Source organism: Acanthaster planci, linkage group LG12, assembly GCF_054643075.1.
Source record: "Acanthaster planci isolate LZ-2023a linkage group LG12, COTS_SCS, whole genome shotgun sequence".
Lineage (NCBI taxonomy): Eukaryota > Metazoa > Echinodermata > Asteroidea > Valvatida > Acanthasteridae > Acanthaster > Acanthaster planci.
Genome location: NC_141788.1, coordinates 4,538,469 through 4,554,152, shown reverse-complemented (window position 1 = coordinate 4,554,152; position 15,684 = coordinate 4,538,469). Strand labels below are relative to the sequence as shown.

At 42.9% G+C, this 15,684-nt stretch overlaps 1 protein-coding gene across 1 annotated transcript; it reads right to left on the bottom strand.

The window, feature by feature from the left end:
- Positions 1-6,101: 6,101 nt before the first annotated feature.
- On the bottom strand, positions 6,102-15,632 carry LOC110988463 (uncharacterized). Its single transcript, XM_087143999.1, has 5 exons — positions 15,331-15,632; positions 14,508-14,782; positions 9,356-12,277; positions 8,687-8,834; positions 6,102-7,511 (listed from the first exon to the last, which is right to left on the bottom strand). The coding sequence occupies exons 3-5, from the start codon at positions 12,272-12,274 to the stop codon at positions 7,312-7,314; spliced, it is 3,267 nt and encodes a 1,088-aa protein (XP_087000125.1). The 5' UTR covers positions 12,275-12,277; positions 14,508-14,782; positions 15,331-15,632; the 3' UTR covers positions 6,102-7,311.
- Positions 15,633-15,684: the final 52 nt, after the last annotated feature.

Genomic DNA, 15,684 nt, shown 5'->3' with positions numbered 1-15,684 from the left:
TACTACGTACCTTTGACCTACTAACCCCACCGACCTTTCTGAACCTAAAAATAACTATCACGTGACCTACTCACACGCGACCGGAAGTGGGGTCAACCTGATCTATACTGCACCGGAAGTCGGTCAAGGGTCAGAGGTCAAACTGATCTATATTAACTACCATTACTACTTGGGTGCACAAATGTTAGCTATTCCCCCACATTCTCAGGTGGCATTCCTCAGTGAGGTTTCCCCAGCCGCTCAGGTTGATTGTGATTTGGAGGGTAGTCAAGTGAACGTTTCTGTCAATAGGATAATGACCCTGTCAGGTGATAGTTATTACGACACGGGTCCGGAGGAGCAGAGTCCTCCAGAGTCAGATTCAGTATTGGGGAGCGATGAACCACAGAAGTCTGAGATACATGTATATAAGGATGGAAGTTATTATCAGTTACCACCAGGAGTGGACTTAGGTTCATGTGATTTGAGTAGTGAAGAGCTAGATCGTGTTGTACATTTGATTCAGAAACACGATGCTGTATTTTCTAAGGATTCACTTGACTTGGGTACATGTGACAAAGTTCCACACAAGATACACACTGTTGATGAGGTGCCAGTGAGTCAACCGTATCGTAGGATACCTCCACAGTATATTGGAGAGGTTAAGGAGTTGCTTCAGAGGTTTTTGGAGCAGGGTATCATCCAGAGGAGTGGCAGTCCATATGTGAGTCCCATTGTTCTCGTTAAGAAACGGGATGGTGCTGTTCGCATATGCGTTGATTATCGGAGGCTAAACGCGAAGACGGTACGCGACGCGTTTCCGCTGCCGCGTATCGATGAATCGTTGGAGGCTCTGCGTGGTGCGCGCTACTTTTCACCTCTCGATCTTGCGCACGGGTATCATCAGGTTGTAATGGATACGGAGTCCATTCCAAAGACTGCTTTTCGTGTTCCTTTTGGGTTATTCGAGTACACCCGGATGCCTTTCGGGCTTGTAAATGCACCGGGCACTTTTCAACGCACAATGGAAATGTGTTTAGGTGATATGAACCTCACTGAGCTTCTTATATATCTGGACGATATCCTTGTATTTTCTGGCGATGTAGAGGAACACATTAGTAGGCTAGGTAAAGTGTTCACCAGAATTGCTGACTTTGGATTGAAGGTAAAAGGGAGGAAGTGTCATTTCTTCCAGTCACAAGTAACTTACTTAGGACATGTTGTGAGTTCTGAAGGCATTTCTGTCGATGCCGACAAGGTCCAAAGGGTCAAAGACTGGCCGGTTCCCACAAGATCTGGGGAGCTGAGGTCGTTCTTAGGTTTGGCAGGATATTATAGGAGGTTTATTTCCGGGTTTTCTAAGATTGCAGCACCTCTCCATGAGTTACTGCCCTCATTGGTCAAGGGAAAGCCAGTTGTGAATCAAAAGAAGTTTGAGTGGACAGCGGAGGCCGATGAGGCATTCTGTAGGTTGAAACAGGTGCTCACGGAGGCTCCGGTGCTTAAGTACCCAGATTTAACTAAGCCGTTTGTGCTCGAGGTCGATGCCTCATTGAAAGGCTTAGGGCCATGCCTCGCCCAAGAAGATGAGCAAGGGAGGCGACATCCAGTTGCTTACGCTAGCAGGGGGCTTAGGGGTGCTGAGCGTAATTATCCCGACTATAGTTCGTTTAAACTAGACTTGTTAGCGTTAAAGTGGGCGATTGTCGATAAATTTCGTGATTACCTTGTGGGGGCGAGATTTACAGTGTTGACAGATCATAACCCTCTTGCACATCTAAAAACTGCAAAGTTAGGAACGTGTGAGATGAGATGGGTTGCTCAACTTGCTGCATTTAACTTTGGCGTTCAGTTCAGGTCAGGGGTTAGTAATAAGTGTTCAGATGCTCTTAGCCGGTATCCTGGCCATTGTTATTGTTCAGCCAGTGAGGTTGAACAGGTGTTCCAGTCAATGGTACACTCCACTTCAGTTCCACTTCGGGTAGATGTCTCACGGGCTGCCGTTCGTGAGTCAAATGTGCAGGATCACTCTCCAAGCGGAAACCCGCCGAGTGTGTTTCCATCATGGACTTCAGACCAGTTGTCGGCCTTGCAAAAGGACGATCCGGAGTTAGGAATTGTTTGGAGGCGTTGGGAGGCAGGTTGGCGTCCAGGGGAGCCAGTGGCGGATTTCGGTTCTGAGTCACCCGAGTTGAAAGCGTAGGTGTGGCAGTGGCCGCGTTTTGTTGAGCGTGACCTTGTTCTCTGCCGTCAGGTCAACGATCCATTGCATGGAGAGTTGTTTCAGATTTTACTGCCGAAATGTCTCATCCCTCGGGTGATGCAGGGTTGTCATGATGGATGGGGACATCAGGGTGTTACCAGGACTTGCTCACTCTTAAGGAGGCGAGTCTATTGGCCCAACATGGCTACCATGGTACGCCGTTATATTAGTCAGTGTAGGCAGTGTATAACCGCGAAGGCCATGGAACCTAAACCCAGGACGCCTATGCGTCACTTACTTGCGTTTAGACCGCTCGAGGTTGTGGCGATTGACTTTGTGAAGCTTGACAAGGGAAAGGGTGGTTATGAAGATGTTCTTGTCATTACAGATGTTTATACCAGATTTGTGCAGGCGGTACCTTGCAAAGATCAACTTGCAGTTACGGTAGCCAAAGCTCTTATACAGCATTGGTTCACTCGTTTCGGGATCCGTAGTAGAATACATAGCGATCAGGGAAGGAATTTTGAAGGGGAAGTAATCCGGGAACTTTGTGCTTTGTATGGGATAACTAAATCTAGAACAACACCCTATCACCCTGAAGGAAATTCACATGCAGAACGGTTCAATAGAACATTGTTCGGATTAATCAAGTCCCTCAGTGAGCGGGATAGACGCAAGTGGCCTGAGTTCGTGGCTCATTTAGTGTTTGTATATAATGCCACGCCACATTGTGTGACTGGGGAGGCACCGTATACTCTCATGTTTGGGAGAGAACCAACTATTCCTTTAGATCAGCTTCTTGGGAAAACTGACAGTGATTGGGGCCAAGACTTTGTAAAAGAGCAGTCACAGTTAATTGATAGAGCTAACGAACTAGTCAGTGATAGAGTAGCTAAGGTTTGTAACCGTAACAAGGCTGCTTACGATGTGAAAGCTACTACAAAACCTATTGGAACTGGTACACAAGTGTTGTTGAAGAAATGTGCATTTCGGGGGCGACACAAATTGGCAAATGCATATGAGAGCACACCCTATGTAGTTGTTGGAGTTAATGACCATGGTGATGTGCATCACATCCGACCATTATTGGGAGGGGAACAAAAGAGTGTTCACAGAAGGTTGTTACGGGTTTGTCCGCCAGAATTTGGGGAGTCAAGCAGTAGTAGTGAAACTGAGTCAGATGACTCTGATTGGGGGTTTTATTGAAACCAGTGGTAATGCTGCAGAGCAGACTCCGAGTTCGGGTGCGAAGCTGGTTGACCAACAGAAAGTAGGGGAGCCAGCCACGGGGTCTAGTAGGGATGTAAAGCCTCTTTGGAGATCCAAGCGGAGTACCCGTGGGAAGCATAAGAACCCATTTCATTTGCCAAGGTCAGCGGTGCGCTGAGTATTTAATACCAAGGGTTGGTTGGTAGTGCCCTGTGTATGGCTGAAGGTTGGTTTAAAGGCCGACTGTTGGGAAGGACTGGGGTATCCAGCTTCCTTGCGGGCGCCCCAACTGGATAGCAGCGCAGTGTCTACAGCCACCGTAGTCAGGTTTGTGGTTAATCATTGGGTGTAATCAAGCGGGCAATGTGTGTTGGTGAGTCCCACTACCAATGGAAGTAGTTCACATGTTTGTATTGTTCGGACATAGTTTTGTTAAACGCCTTCGCCACCAGCGTGGATATTTTGATATTGAGTTGTCGAGAGGTACTTATTCGATAAAGTGTCTTGGGGAGGGTGGTCTCACAATTGGCCGTGTGCTAAGAGACCCTCAGCGATATTTGAATCAACTTAAGGAGGCTTCACCTAAGGTGCTTATTCTTGATCTGGGAACCAATGATCTGTGTTCTAGGGAGAATAGTCCGGAGGCGGTACATGTCTCTATGTGTAAATTAGTTAAAGAGTTTTCAAGTTGGGGTATTACGCCAGAGGTTGTTGTATTCTTACCCGTTTTACCACGAACAAGTGGCATGAGAAGTTACCAAGTTTCATTAGAAGAGTTCAATGAAAGAGTACAATGTTTCAATGAGTTGCTAGAGTGTTCAACATTCACAGAGGATAGATGGTGGCTGTGGCGACACAGGTCCCTGAGAAATCCTAGCTTTATCCTTGACGGGGTACACTTAAACCAGTTGGGTATGATGCATTACGAGAAGACACTCAGCCGGCTTGTTAAGTTTTTTGAATTTCGAGTTTTGTAAATTGATCAAAAAACCCTCTGGGTCTACTTTCTAACTTGATGTATGTCAGTATTCTGCTTTGCTAAGAGTAGCAAGAGTTATCATTGTACAAATGGACATATTGTGTTACATGGTCTGTACTGCTGTTTATTTAACTGAAATTGTTAACAAAATCGTAATTTGTATTGATTAGTAATCCCTGCGATCTTCAGGCGCAGATCGTTAAAGTAGGGGAGGATGTAGCGGAAGGGTTTCAGCAACAAATAAGTTTCAGTATTAAGCACGTACACATTTGACAATTGAACTCGTTGGTAAATTGTATTTATATCACGAGAGGGCGCTCCGTTGTTCTAAATTGAGTACCTGGTATCTGTATGTATGTTCTAAAAATAGACCTTGTATCTGGGAAGACAGTGTGTGACCTCAGGTCAGGGAGAACAATAGAATTGGGGTCTTCCGTTGGAACGTACGTAAAAAGTTGTCGTTTTGGGGAGTTGGGTTGTTGTTACGTGTTGCTAACACTGGAAAACGACATGGCGCCCTGAGTGTCACGAGGGGAGACTCACCACTATATGTTTGCCAGGGGATAATTCTTGAATCAGGGGAGACACTCATCACTTTCACATCATTTATTACCTGTACCTGCTGTGACTGACTGGAAGTCTACTCAAATTTTGGGAGAGCTGGAATAAATGCCAGAATCATCAAAATCAGACAGCCGTGTCTCAGGGCATCTGTTCGTATGTCAAGAGACAATTGATACCCCGGCTCCACGCGGAGCCCCCTCAACATACTACACTTTGATTACTGATGTATTAGAGGAAGGAGAAAAAAATACAAATTTTACATGGGTAATGGAACAATGTATCGAAATTTAAAAAGTTCATTTACGATGGCAAAAGTAGGTCTAATATCAGAAATGTTCCTCTCTCTATTATCTGGTCACAACAATAATTTGTATTTAATTTCAAGTAAAAAAATACAAGTAATGCTAGGATATAAATGTCCCCGCTTGTCCAGCTATTATGCAGGCAGTAATCAGGCATTTTTGGAATGTTTTCTATTATTCTTCTGACTTGGCGGCCACCATCAGTGAACACTTTGAAGTGCCTGAGTTGCAACTCCTTCTGTGTCCTTTCCTCTATGGAGATACAAAGCTGTGTCGAAGATATGATGCACGGAGATTAGCAGACCTTTGAATTGTTATCTTTAATTATCCATAAAGGGGAATATCCTATGTTAGAGTTGTGAATGATTGTTGCAGTTTATGATAAATTGGCTGCCATTGCCGACGAAGACAGTTGGGATCTGTTAAAATCTAAACTACGGAAGCCGAGTGGTGCCAAGGTTTCGGTACCGAATTCCTTTGTGTGGAAAACCTGTTGAGCGTTGTTTGCTGTCCTCATTATTACTGTTTGAGAGTTCCTCATTCCAAGATGTATGGTGAATCATGTATGTCACTATAAAATAAATCACAATCCATGCATATACTGAGATTTCCGGAGATTGTTCAAGTGATAGCTTTGTGAATCACTTCACTCATCGGTAATATTTATCTCTTGTGTTTTGATGACCACATGGTGTTGGAAAGTTACTGTTATGCACCTTGCAGGGAACTGTAACAAGTATGCTTATTTTGTCATAGGTATTGAACCTGATTTATGAAACTGGTTCTTGGTGTTCATCTAGCTACGGTAGCCAAGCTGTGCCATTACTGGGGGTAAGCAAGCACAGAACTCAGGCATCACACTGACTCAGTCGAAGCGTGTTGTGGTATTTCCACGTACTTTATTTAGCGCTTCTTGTACTTATGAAGTTTTCTAAGTTTATAAGGTATTTGCCCATTGCGCTGTTGATGCAACATTGCTGTAGCATTCTCATTTCTTGTAAATTGTGTTATATCTTACAAGATGTTAGTTCATTCAACAAAAAGTTCGGGATGCATTCCCCAGAGGTGACTTATGTCAGGCGCTGAATGACATTTATGTGATACCTTCTCTGATGTTATTTAGATACCGGTACATGTAATTAAATCCTTGTCGAAATTGTATATTTCACATGCAGGATTTTTCGTGGGGAGATTATCTACGTGCTACCTGTTATTAAGACACATTCAAAGAACCTCTAGATGGGAGTCACTCGTCGCATCATTGATGTCCAGTCCTACCCCTATGCCCTCCTCCTCTGTTTACACTATAAAGGATGTAACAGGAGGCGAAAAGTTATGCATAAGATATGGTCATCAGTCAAATACATGGACCACGTGCCCCTGGCCATTTTCATTCCCTCAAATAAGGGGAACATCCGGGGTGTTTTTACCTTTGGCTCCAACTCATAACAGTTTGGACTGATTGTGAGTCAAGATGAAGCCAACAAGGAGATTTTTGGGGGAAAGGACATGGACCCTGACTTAAACTAACAAAGTGGGCCCAGCAGCATATATAATGGATATGTTAAGTTTTTTCCCTTCGATGATAGATATATCAGAATCACCCAATTATATTTCAAAAACACGCAAAACGAGGACTATAACTAAAGGAGAGATTACAATTTTAACACTCATGAACAAATTCTACACTTAATAAATTGTTTTGCGTAGATAAGTATTGTTTCTAAGTTCAAAAACAGCCACTTTTGACCGAAAAGTTTATAAGTTATATTCAGTTTTCGTTACCATTTATTTACAATTCCGGTGTTACTGCTGTGATGTCATTATTTGAATCACTGAGTTCAATTAGTGTGATTTACCGTATTTCCCGGTTCTTATGCACTGATAAAATAAACAACTGACAGACAATCTTTTCAGAGACTTGACCTAATTGGAAAAATCTTGTATCAGTATATTTGAACAGCTTAAAACCTAAAATAAGCTTAAATGTGCTGGTAAACTGCACAAATTGTTGAAGTTGGCAACTGTGTCTGTCTGGTGAGAAAGCATCTCAGACGCAGCTCCACGTGCCATTCTTATTCTGATGTCATTTGAGTGCGTATTTCGTGTATGATGTCCATCCGCTCAAGCGACGGTCTACCGAGCACTTCCAGCAAGTCGCTGACCGTCACGTCGCCACCAATTGCGGCCCACTCTCGTAGTAGACACTCAGTCGGATTGCTAACCCGCTCGCTGTCCAACGTCGCTACGGATTCCACGTCTTTACCCAACTCGCCTGGTGGTAAAATAGACCAGTTGATTTGAATCGATCAGCATTTTTTTCCAAACAAGGTATCAGGCATTGCCGAACGATTACGCTGGTTCTGATCCCATCCATACCACAGCCCCTCGTGTGGTATATCTAGTAACCCGCGTTCACAAGTAGTATGTAGATGCGAGATCTTGTATTTCTCTCTGTGAATTTACCACTTCCTTTGACCCTTCCGTGTGCAAGTAACATTTTTGTTTTCGAGATTTCATTTTTACTTCTTTTCAAACAATAATAGCAGTTTGTATTGTCATTTTTGTAGTAGATTTCTCCTTTGTTTTTATTAACAGGTTTTGTCTTGTTTTTTACTTATTTTTTACTTTTATTTGTACATTTATCTTTAGATTTGTCAGTATTTATATTGTTTCTTTTTTCCCATTTTATTTACTTGTTTTTTAATAATTTCATTTTCGTTTCTTTCATTTGCATTTTTTTTAATATTTATTCATTGGTCTTAATTTTAGTTCTTTCTTTTGTTTTATTTAAAAGCTATTTCTTTATTTTATTTTGTTGATTTTTAAAATATAATTTTGTTTTATTTTCCACGTTGTCTTTTTTGCCCCGATGGTCGCCCATAAATTTTGGATCTGCATTGCAAATCACGTCTAGCCTGACACCGATTTACCTGCCAGAGTTTTCCAGTTTCTGATCATTGCTGCGTTGTCCAGAAGTAAGCACACCCTTTCAAAGATGTCGGGTGGTAGTTTGGTGATGGGGGTCCCTGGGCCAAATGACACCCGTTCAAACAATAATAGCAGTTTGTATTGTCATTTTTGTAGTAGATTTCTCCTTTGTTTTTATTAACAGACTTTGTCTTGTTTTTTACTTATTTTTTACTTTTATTTGTACATTTATCTTTAGATTTGTCAGTATTTATATTGTTTCTTTTTTCCCATTTTATTTACTTGTTTTTTAATAATTTCATTTTCGTTTCTTTCATTTGCATTTTTTTTAATTTTTATTCATTGGTCTTAATTTTAGTTCTTTCTTTTGTTTTATTTAAAAGCTATTTCTTTATTTTATTTTGTTGTTTTTTAAAATATAATTTTGTTTTATTTTCCACGTTGTCTTTTTTGCCCCGATGGTCGCCCATAAATTCTGGATCTGCATTGCAAATCACGTCTAGCCTGACACCGATTTACCTGCCAGAGTTTTCCAGTTTCTGATCATTGCTGCGTTGTCCAGAAGTAAGCACACCCTTTCAAAGATGTCGGGTGGTAGTTTGGTGATGGGGGTCCCTGGGCCAAATGACACCCGTCGGGGACGAGTGGTGCGACCATGGCTTGCATCCTAAAGGATTTGGAGACACTTCAAATTAACAACACAATCCACACGTACAAGAAAATGCTTTAACGCCAGGGATTCATTTAGAGACAGGTGAATTCCCTCATATCCTCTTTCAAGCCAAGAATTATTTATAATGCACTCGAAATATAAAGGGTTCGTGCTTAGGGGCGATTTAAAATCTATAAATCTTCAAGTGCGGTCTTCTTCTGTTTCAATCATTTACCAAATTTATGGTAATTCTTTTTGACTGAAACAATGAAAGTGGTACGGCGTAGGGGGTGATCTTTACAAAACTGCTTATCCTAGCATCCATAGCATCCAAATAATCCATCTTTGTTTCTTCATCAATAATATATCTTTTGTATATATCTTTGATTATTTTAATTTTTCATAATACCCTCAGTATCTAGGTTCTCATCCACTATGTACGGATCGCATTTCGGTGGAAGTATGGGAATACATGTTGTATTGGGAAACCTTGAATAAGACTATAGCCGTTTTTCTAGGACCAATTTTGAACTTACACTTGGTTTACACTCAGGTAGCCTCAATTCGTATCTGTGTTGCCCGCAGAATAGAGCTACCGGGGACACAGTTGGGAAAGGCAGATTGTGCCCAGCCATCTTTAGAACGTGGATTTTTCCCCCGTCGAAACTATTGTTTCCACATTTGTCTCCAAAGATATCTTCGTTCGAAGACCCAAAATGGACTTCAGGCCCGCAGTAAGGACAGCGAGGACCGAATATAAAGGACAGCTGGGGGTAGTCTCGGGCGGTAATGCTCCTGATGAACTCCAGGAGGTCCTTAAGAAGGTTGGTGCTCGGATTTTCCGGCTCGAATGCCAAGACAGTCACTGACAAAAGCATCTGATGGGAGGATCTTTCCAACTGAAGCTTGAAGATGAGACTTGAACCAAAATAGAATCGGCTTCTGTCCGCGAAGATCATCGGCAAAGAGCCAAGCTTTGTCGTGTCGTAGCGTGCTTTCATCAGACAGCGGGTCAGCAAACGGTAGTAGACAGTGCTGGGATCAAAGAAGCCAAAATCGAAATAAAAGACCTCATCTTTTTTCGTTGGCTTCCAGAACTCTGTCGACTCACTTCGATACGGAGGCAGCATGGCTGGTACTAAAAAGGACTTCTGCGAGCTGTCAGGATTTAAATCAGGCATCACGGGACACATGAGGTCATAGGCCTGGAGAAGCTTGGTTAGGAGTGGCACAAGATGGCACATGTTGCCGTAAATATGTTGCAGGAGACCTTCAGTGATGATTCCACTGTTTTCATAATTTATCCAATCAACAGCAAAGCGATGCGATCTTCTAGAAGCACGAGGGACTTGTACAAGCTTCTTCATGACATCAACTAGGAACTGAGGGTCCAACACGACGTACTGCCGCAAAACGTCGTCTTTATCTTTGTGAATGATTTCTCCAGCTTCGCAGAAAAATTTCAGCATACTCTCCAAGTCGTCTTCTTTTGTAATATCGCAGGTATTCATGGCAAGGTCTCCAATTTGGTCCACGGTCATCACGTTAGCTGCGCAATCCGTCTCTGCCCGTTTTCGGTGTTTCTGAATCTCGCGATAAAAGTGCAGATACTTGATGGGATATTTTTCCTGGGCGTACTCGGCTCTCTCAACTCGTCTGAAAATTTCGGCTCGTAACTGCTTGAAATCTTCGTCAACAGGTTGCGAATTCTCGACAAGGAACAGCGGTTTGTCGTTCAGTGGGTTCAAAACAAGTCGGTGGCAAAATGGAGAAGCAATTCTACGGTGAAGTTCATTAGTTACACGCGTCCTGTTCGCCTCGGAAACGCTCTCTTTGTGGGTGCCGACAATGATGACAACAGCGTCTGGGTGACGCGCATGCGCACAGACTGAATGTAACCAAAAGATAAGTTTCTGTAGCTGTCCTTCCTCGTCAGAAACAGCGGCCTGGAGGTTGAAGACGATCACATACAGAGCTCTGTCAGGCATGAAGATGTGATGCGTACAGTGGTAAAGTGTGTCCCCAGCAAAGTCCCACAGACTCAGTTTGGTTTCTAAGACCGGCTTTCCTTGAAGGATAGATTTCATCTGGTCACGGATGAGCTTTACGGGGAACGTTGACTTTGCGCGCCAGATCCTGAAGGTGTTGTGAAGATCAAACAAGGGTAGCGAGAGGACAGAAAGTATGTAGAGTACCACGCACGACAAACTGCGGCCAGGTATTCGCATCGTCCAACCACAGACGTATGACAGGTATAGGCCGAAGATGAGACCTGCAACTTTCTTTGACACGTAACTGGCTTTGAGTCCATACTTATGGGCAGCCCTCCGGCCGAAAATGGTTCCCCACGTTGCTTGTGCTGATGCTATGATTCCATTCAGAAAGAGGAACCAAAAGCGTCTGTGTCTGCAATCTCCTTCAGAGCTTAGTGCCAGAATTAACGCCACCAAACCACAGCAAAGGGCAGCTCTATACTTATGCCACCGGTCACTGAATGTACAAAATGTATAGAACCCAACACCCAGGAGTGCTCCTGCACCTGATATCAAAGCCAGCACCAAACTATCCCATCTTCCTCCTTCGGCTTCCCGTGTAGCCTGGGTCTCTGCAGGATGAACACTCGCTAAGAAAGCAACTGCGACGCCCGTACGGCAACCGAAACCGGTGGCTGCACCCAGTATAACGTAATTAACCGAGTCAAACATCATGTTCCCAAGAGCAGGCCAAATTGTCCAGTTTTGAAGATCGCCTGCACACTCCTCACCGCTCGATTCTTCCAACAATCGCTCGCGTCGAAGCACTGCGTCAAAGAGAACACAGAACAAGGAGACGTGTGTTGCAAACCGATAGGCAAAGTTGTAGTTGTTCATCAATGAAAGTGCAACGAAAGTACACCACACAAATGCCACGTAACCATACTGGAACACCCCAAATACAAACACAACAAGTAACAGACAAAACAGTTGCAATCCTAGTTTTAATAAGTCAAGTAGTTTTCGTGGTTTTATGGGGTTGTCCCTGTTTTCTCCTCCCACTTCTTTCGATTCTGCTTCTGTAGTTCCACAAGCCGACGAAACCTCTCCGAGCACAGTCACCAAGGAGGCACAGTGTTGTATATCGTCTGACTTGGCACCACCTGTCTCTTTCCACTGCTTGTCCACGTTAGTCACGTGACACATGCGCGTGTCAATCCCCTCGGTCGGCTGTTCCCGAACGTCAAACTCTCTGTCCAGGAGCCGGTTTAGTAAGCTGGTCTTGCCGGCACGAGGTTCGCCGAGGATCAGTACCCGTGCTCGGTTGGTAGGTAGCTGACCGTCAGCCTGAGCGGTGACGTAAGCTTCTCTCAAGGATTTGTCCTTTAATAAAGTAGTCATATGGATACTCCTGTTGAAGTCTGAAATTGGTGCTAGGACTTTTTCAGGATCACTTTTTTTACTCCTCGACCACATGTCCATGGTCTATGATTCAAGAGAAAAAAAGGAAATCTTAAGTTCAAACAAATGCATTTTTTATCACGAACGCGATACTGGCCAAGCACATGTCTACGTATATTCCCTAACCTGTATTTGTGTACCTTATTCAAAAGTTTGAAGTAATTGTTTGAAACAAATATTGACAGAAATGTAAAGTGGTTGGTAGGTGGGGGCGGGGCAATTAGCAAGCAGAGTTGTGGGGGAATTCTTGGGATACGGCGACTGAGCCAGATCATGCCACGAGGAAGGCTTCACGTCAACTGGGGACACCAGGGAGGGGATCAGCACGCAGGTCCTGGTGGAAAGGCAGAGGGCCACAAGTAATAGAGCCACTCAGCTTTTGTTCTGCTTTCCCTGTTTCTTTAATACTGCTTTCTGTACTGGCCAAGTGCTTGGCCCGGGGGCCACCTGTGAAGGCAAAACTTCTAATAACCCAAAAGACCTCTAATAAAGTCGACCTAAACTTCCCCCACTGTGCCCATGCACACACCTACACAAGAACATGGCTGGTACCTTGTATGCATGCTTTCTGTACTGACAATGGGCCATAAATATCCTCGTATACTTTGCTACAGTACCTCTTAGATCTGTCACATATTACTAGTATTTTTCCTTTTAGTAAACAGTTCGCTCATATTTTCTTCCCCGTGCAGTGAATAAGTCTATTGAAAACTTATTCTCTGTGTGTCTCTGTTTCCCCGATTCTCATTGGTCAATAGTTCAGTCCTGATTTCTTTGTGTGTTTTTCGCAGTCCGGTGAACACAACCATATTAGGAAAGGCAAGCGTAGTGGCTGTGTGTGTGCAAATGGTATGCATCTTTTGTTGAGTGCCATGGTTAGTCTGGTCAGTCAAGTGTGAACATTCTTGCAAGTTTTTCTTGGGGTGCGGTCCAGTCAGTTGAGGACCTAATCCACTTGATAATAGGAGCTTGATTTGTTTACAGGAGTTTTTAATTAGCTGTGACAAGGTCCATGTTTCCTTGTTTAAGATTACTGATAATAAGCAGCATTTCCAGACAAACAATCTCTGCTACCTTTCTTAAAACGGGTAGAAAATCTCCTAACCGTAAGTAAAAGCATTAGCCTGATGTTACAAATATCTTGTTTTAATTTACTCCAACTGTACCATTGTGATTGTAGTATCTTATCTTACATTATCACTGTCGAAAACGCTTAATTTTGTCCAAAAGTATCATCAAGCTAATCTATAATCATCAGTGGATAAAATTAGATAAATCAAGATAAGCAACTATTCCATTAGTAGGTAAAAGTAAAGCAATGTAAATCATGAGAAAAAGTTAGGTACAGTTACCTGTGAAAGTTGGGCAGGCCAATGGACCACAGGTCCATGAGGACCACATTTAAAGACACATATACTTACTTCATGTCTAACAAACAGTCTAGGAAAATATGCAGGGCTTGGGTATTTGACAGTTTGAATTTAGCACTACAAAAATTGCGAAATAATGTATAATTTCAATAATACAAAACAACAAATAATATGCCTTATTTCAAATTCAATGTTGTTTCAAACTACATGTTCCAAATTACACACAGTCAGTAAATGTTTGTTTGTTTCTCGTGACCTCCAGTAATGTTTTGGTAAGTTTATACTGCTAGGATGGCAGAACAGCAGTAAAAGTGAGTAGTTTGTGTTCACTTTGGAAACAGGGATTTAGAATTAAGATTAGCAGGGTTATAACCAGGTAAAGGTAATAATAAATGGAAAATCATAGCATGAATAATAAGATTATATCAGTAATTTGGTTACATGGGACCTCCTCCTTACAGAAACCCGGGACTAATTTTTAAAAAGCTAGCACAGAACTTTGCTAAGCAAAGAGAACATTTGGTGAGCCAAAAACTGGTCACCAGCCAAAACGTCAGTCTGTTGGCTGGTTTTCGCTTAGCATAAAAAATGTACGAATGAAGATTTCAGCCAGGCAGCTCTATGAAATTGGGCCCAAATTTATGACCGAGTCGATAATGTGTCTTCGCGCTGCATTCACTCTGCCACTCGGCAGATACCCGCAATGCATCACAAAAAGGCTACTTGATCTACCCCCCTTCACCATAGCACACTCTAATTAATTCCTCTCGCTTTCCCTGAGGCTATCCCGTTCTTTGTCATTTTTTTCCACCGGGAGATTTTCAGAGATCATGCTCTACCACCAGGAAAGGAAAAATATTGGAACGATAGCTCCCCCAACTGACCTTTCTCGAATCGCTAGGTTCTGTCAGGATGTCAGGCTTGTAATGGGCCTCGAGCTGGACCCGAGAGGGAGTTATTTTCCTAGCAGCGGGGGCTCCTTTGGTCAGGACTTAACTTCGTTGGTTCACGAACAACTGGGATATGCACGCCTTATGGTCGCATCGCTACCGACAAATTGACTATTCCCAACCATTGCGGCTCTTTTCAACTGATGACGGGCTGCTTCTGCTCGAGGCGGGACCTCCTCGCGTTCCGACCCGAATTTAAACTTGATCGGCTGAAAAAAATGCAAAATAAGAAAAGGTTAGATTTACAAGCCAGTAACAGTTCCCTATCCCAATATACCAATACATATTTGTATTAAAAGGATTAAACAGAAAAAAAGGTCATTTTGAATGGAAGCATTTTTTAGAATAACGAAGTTAATAGGTTTTATTCACAAGATGGCCATTTGGATCATGCCCCGAATACGCTTCATTTTTTGCACATTAAAATGTGCAGTCAGACTACTTTGCTGTAGTTACAGGTGTTTTTTAAATTTTAAATTTTTTTTAACAAAAGTGACATTACATTTTATCCATAATTTGAATTTCTCATTGGAAAAAATAGTTATGTATTATTTGCATCTTCTTCATCGTCTTTATTCCCACACTTTCAGATTTCAGAAACTCTGTACAAGTAACGCTTCGCTTTCAATTCAAGATGACTGACTCCAGATTAGGGCCTTTTGAAGACAGGAATTTGAAGACAGAAGACCAGGTGGTTTTCAAGCCACTCAACCATACAATATACACGTACATGTACTGTAGAGCTCCAAATACTTACCAGGTCGGTGAACTGGGACACATTGGCACAACCGTATACGTGGGTAGGCTTTTCAACTCATGCACTCACACGCCCAGCAGTCATTAAGTTGGACTTACCGCGACTGTGACCGAAGCGCGAGTAGAATATAACAGGGCCTATGTACATGTATTACTGCTTACTATCCTGCAGTTGCCACTCGGTAGTGATAACATCGCTCAGCGCGGCTTGGGGCTTCTACAAAGAGTATGACTCGTGAAAGCAGAAGCCTATCTGTAGTACATGCACCTGCAACATTCTTTTTCATAAACGATATACACTTCCGGATTCTGGTTCAGAACCCGGATGTCAAATAGCCAACTCGGGTGAAGGTTC

Bases quoted from the DNA above. Each gene is read 5' to 3' on its own strand.
- LOC110988463 (XM_087143999.1), bottom strand. From the start codon at position 12,274: ATGGACATGTGGTCGAGGAGTAAAAAAAGTGATCCTGAAAAAGTCCTA. The intron at 8,835-9,355 runs GTAAGTTCAAAA...CAAATCCTTTAG, and splicing joins TACCTGAGTGTAAACCAAGT to GATGCAAGCCATGGTCGCAC. The intron at 7,512-8,686 runs GTAAATCGGTGT...TTTTACCACCAG, and splicing joins AAACTGGAAAACTCTGGCAG to GCGAGTTGGGTAAAGACGTG.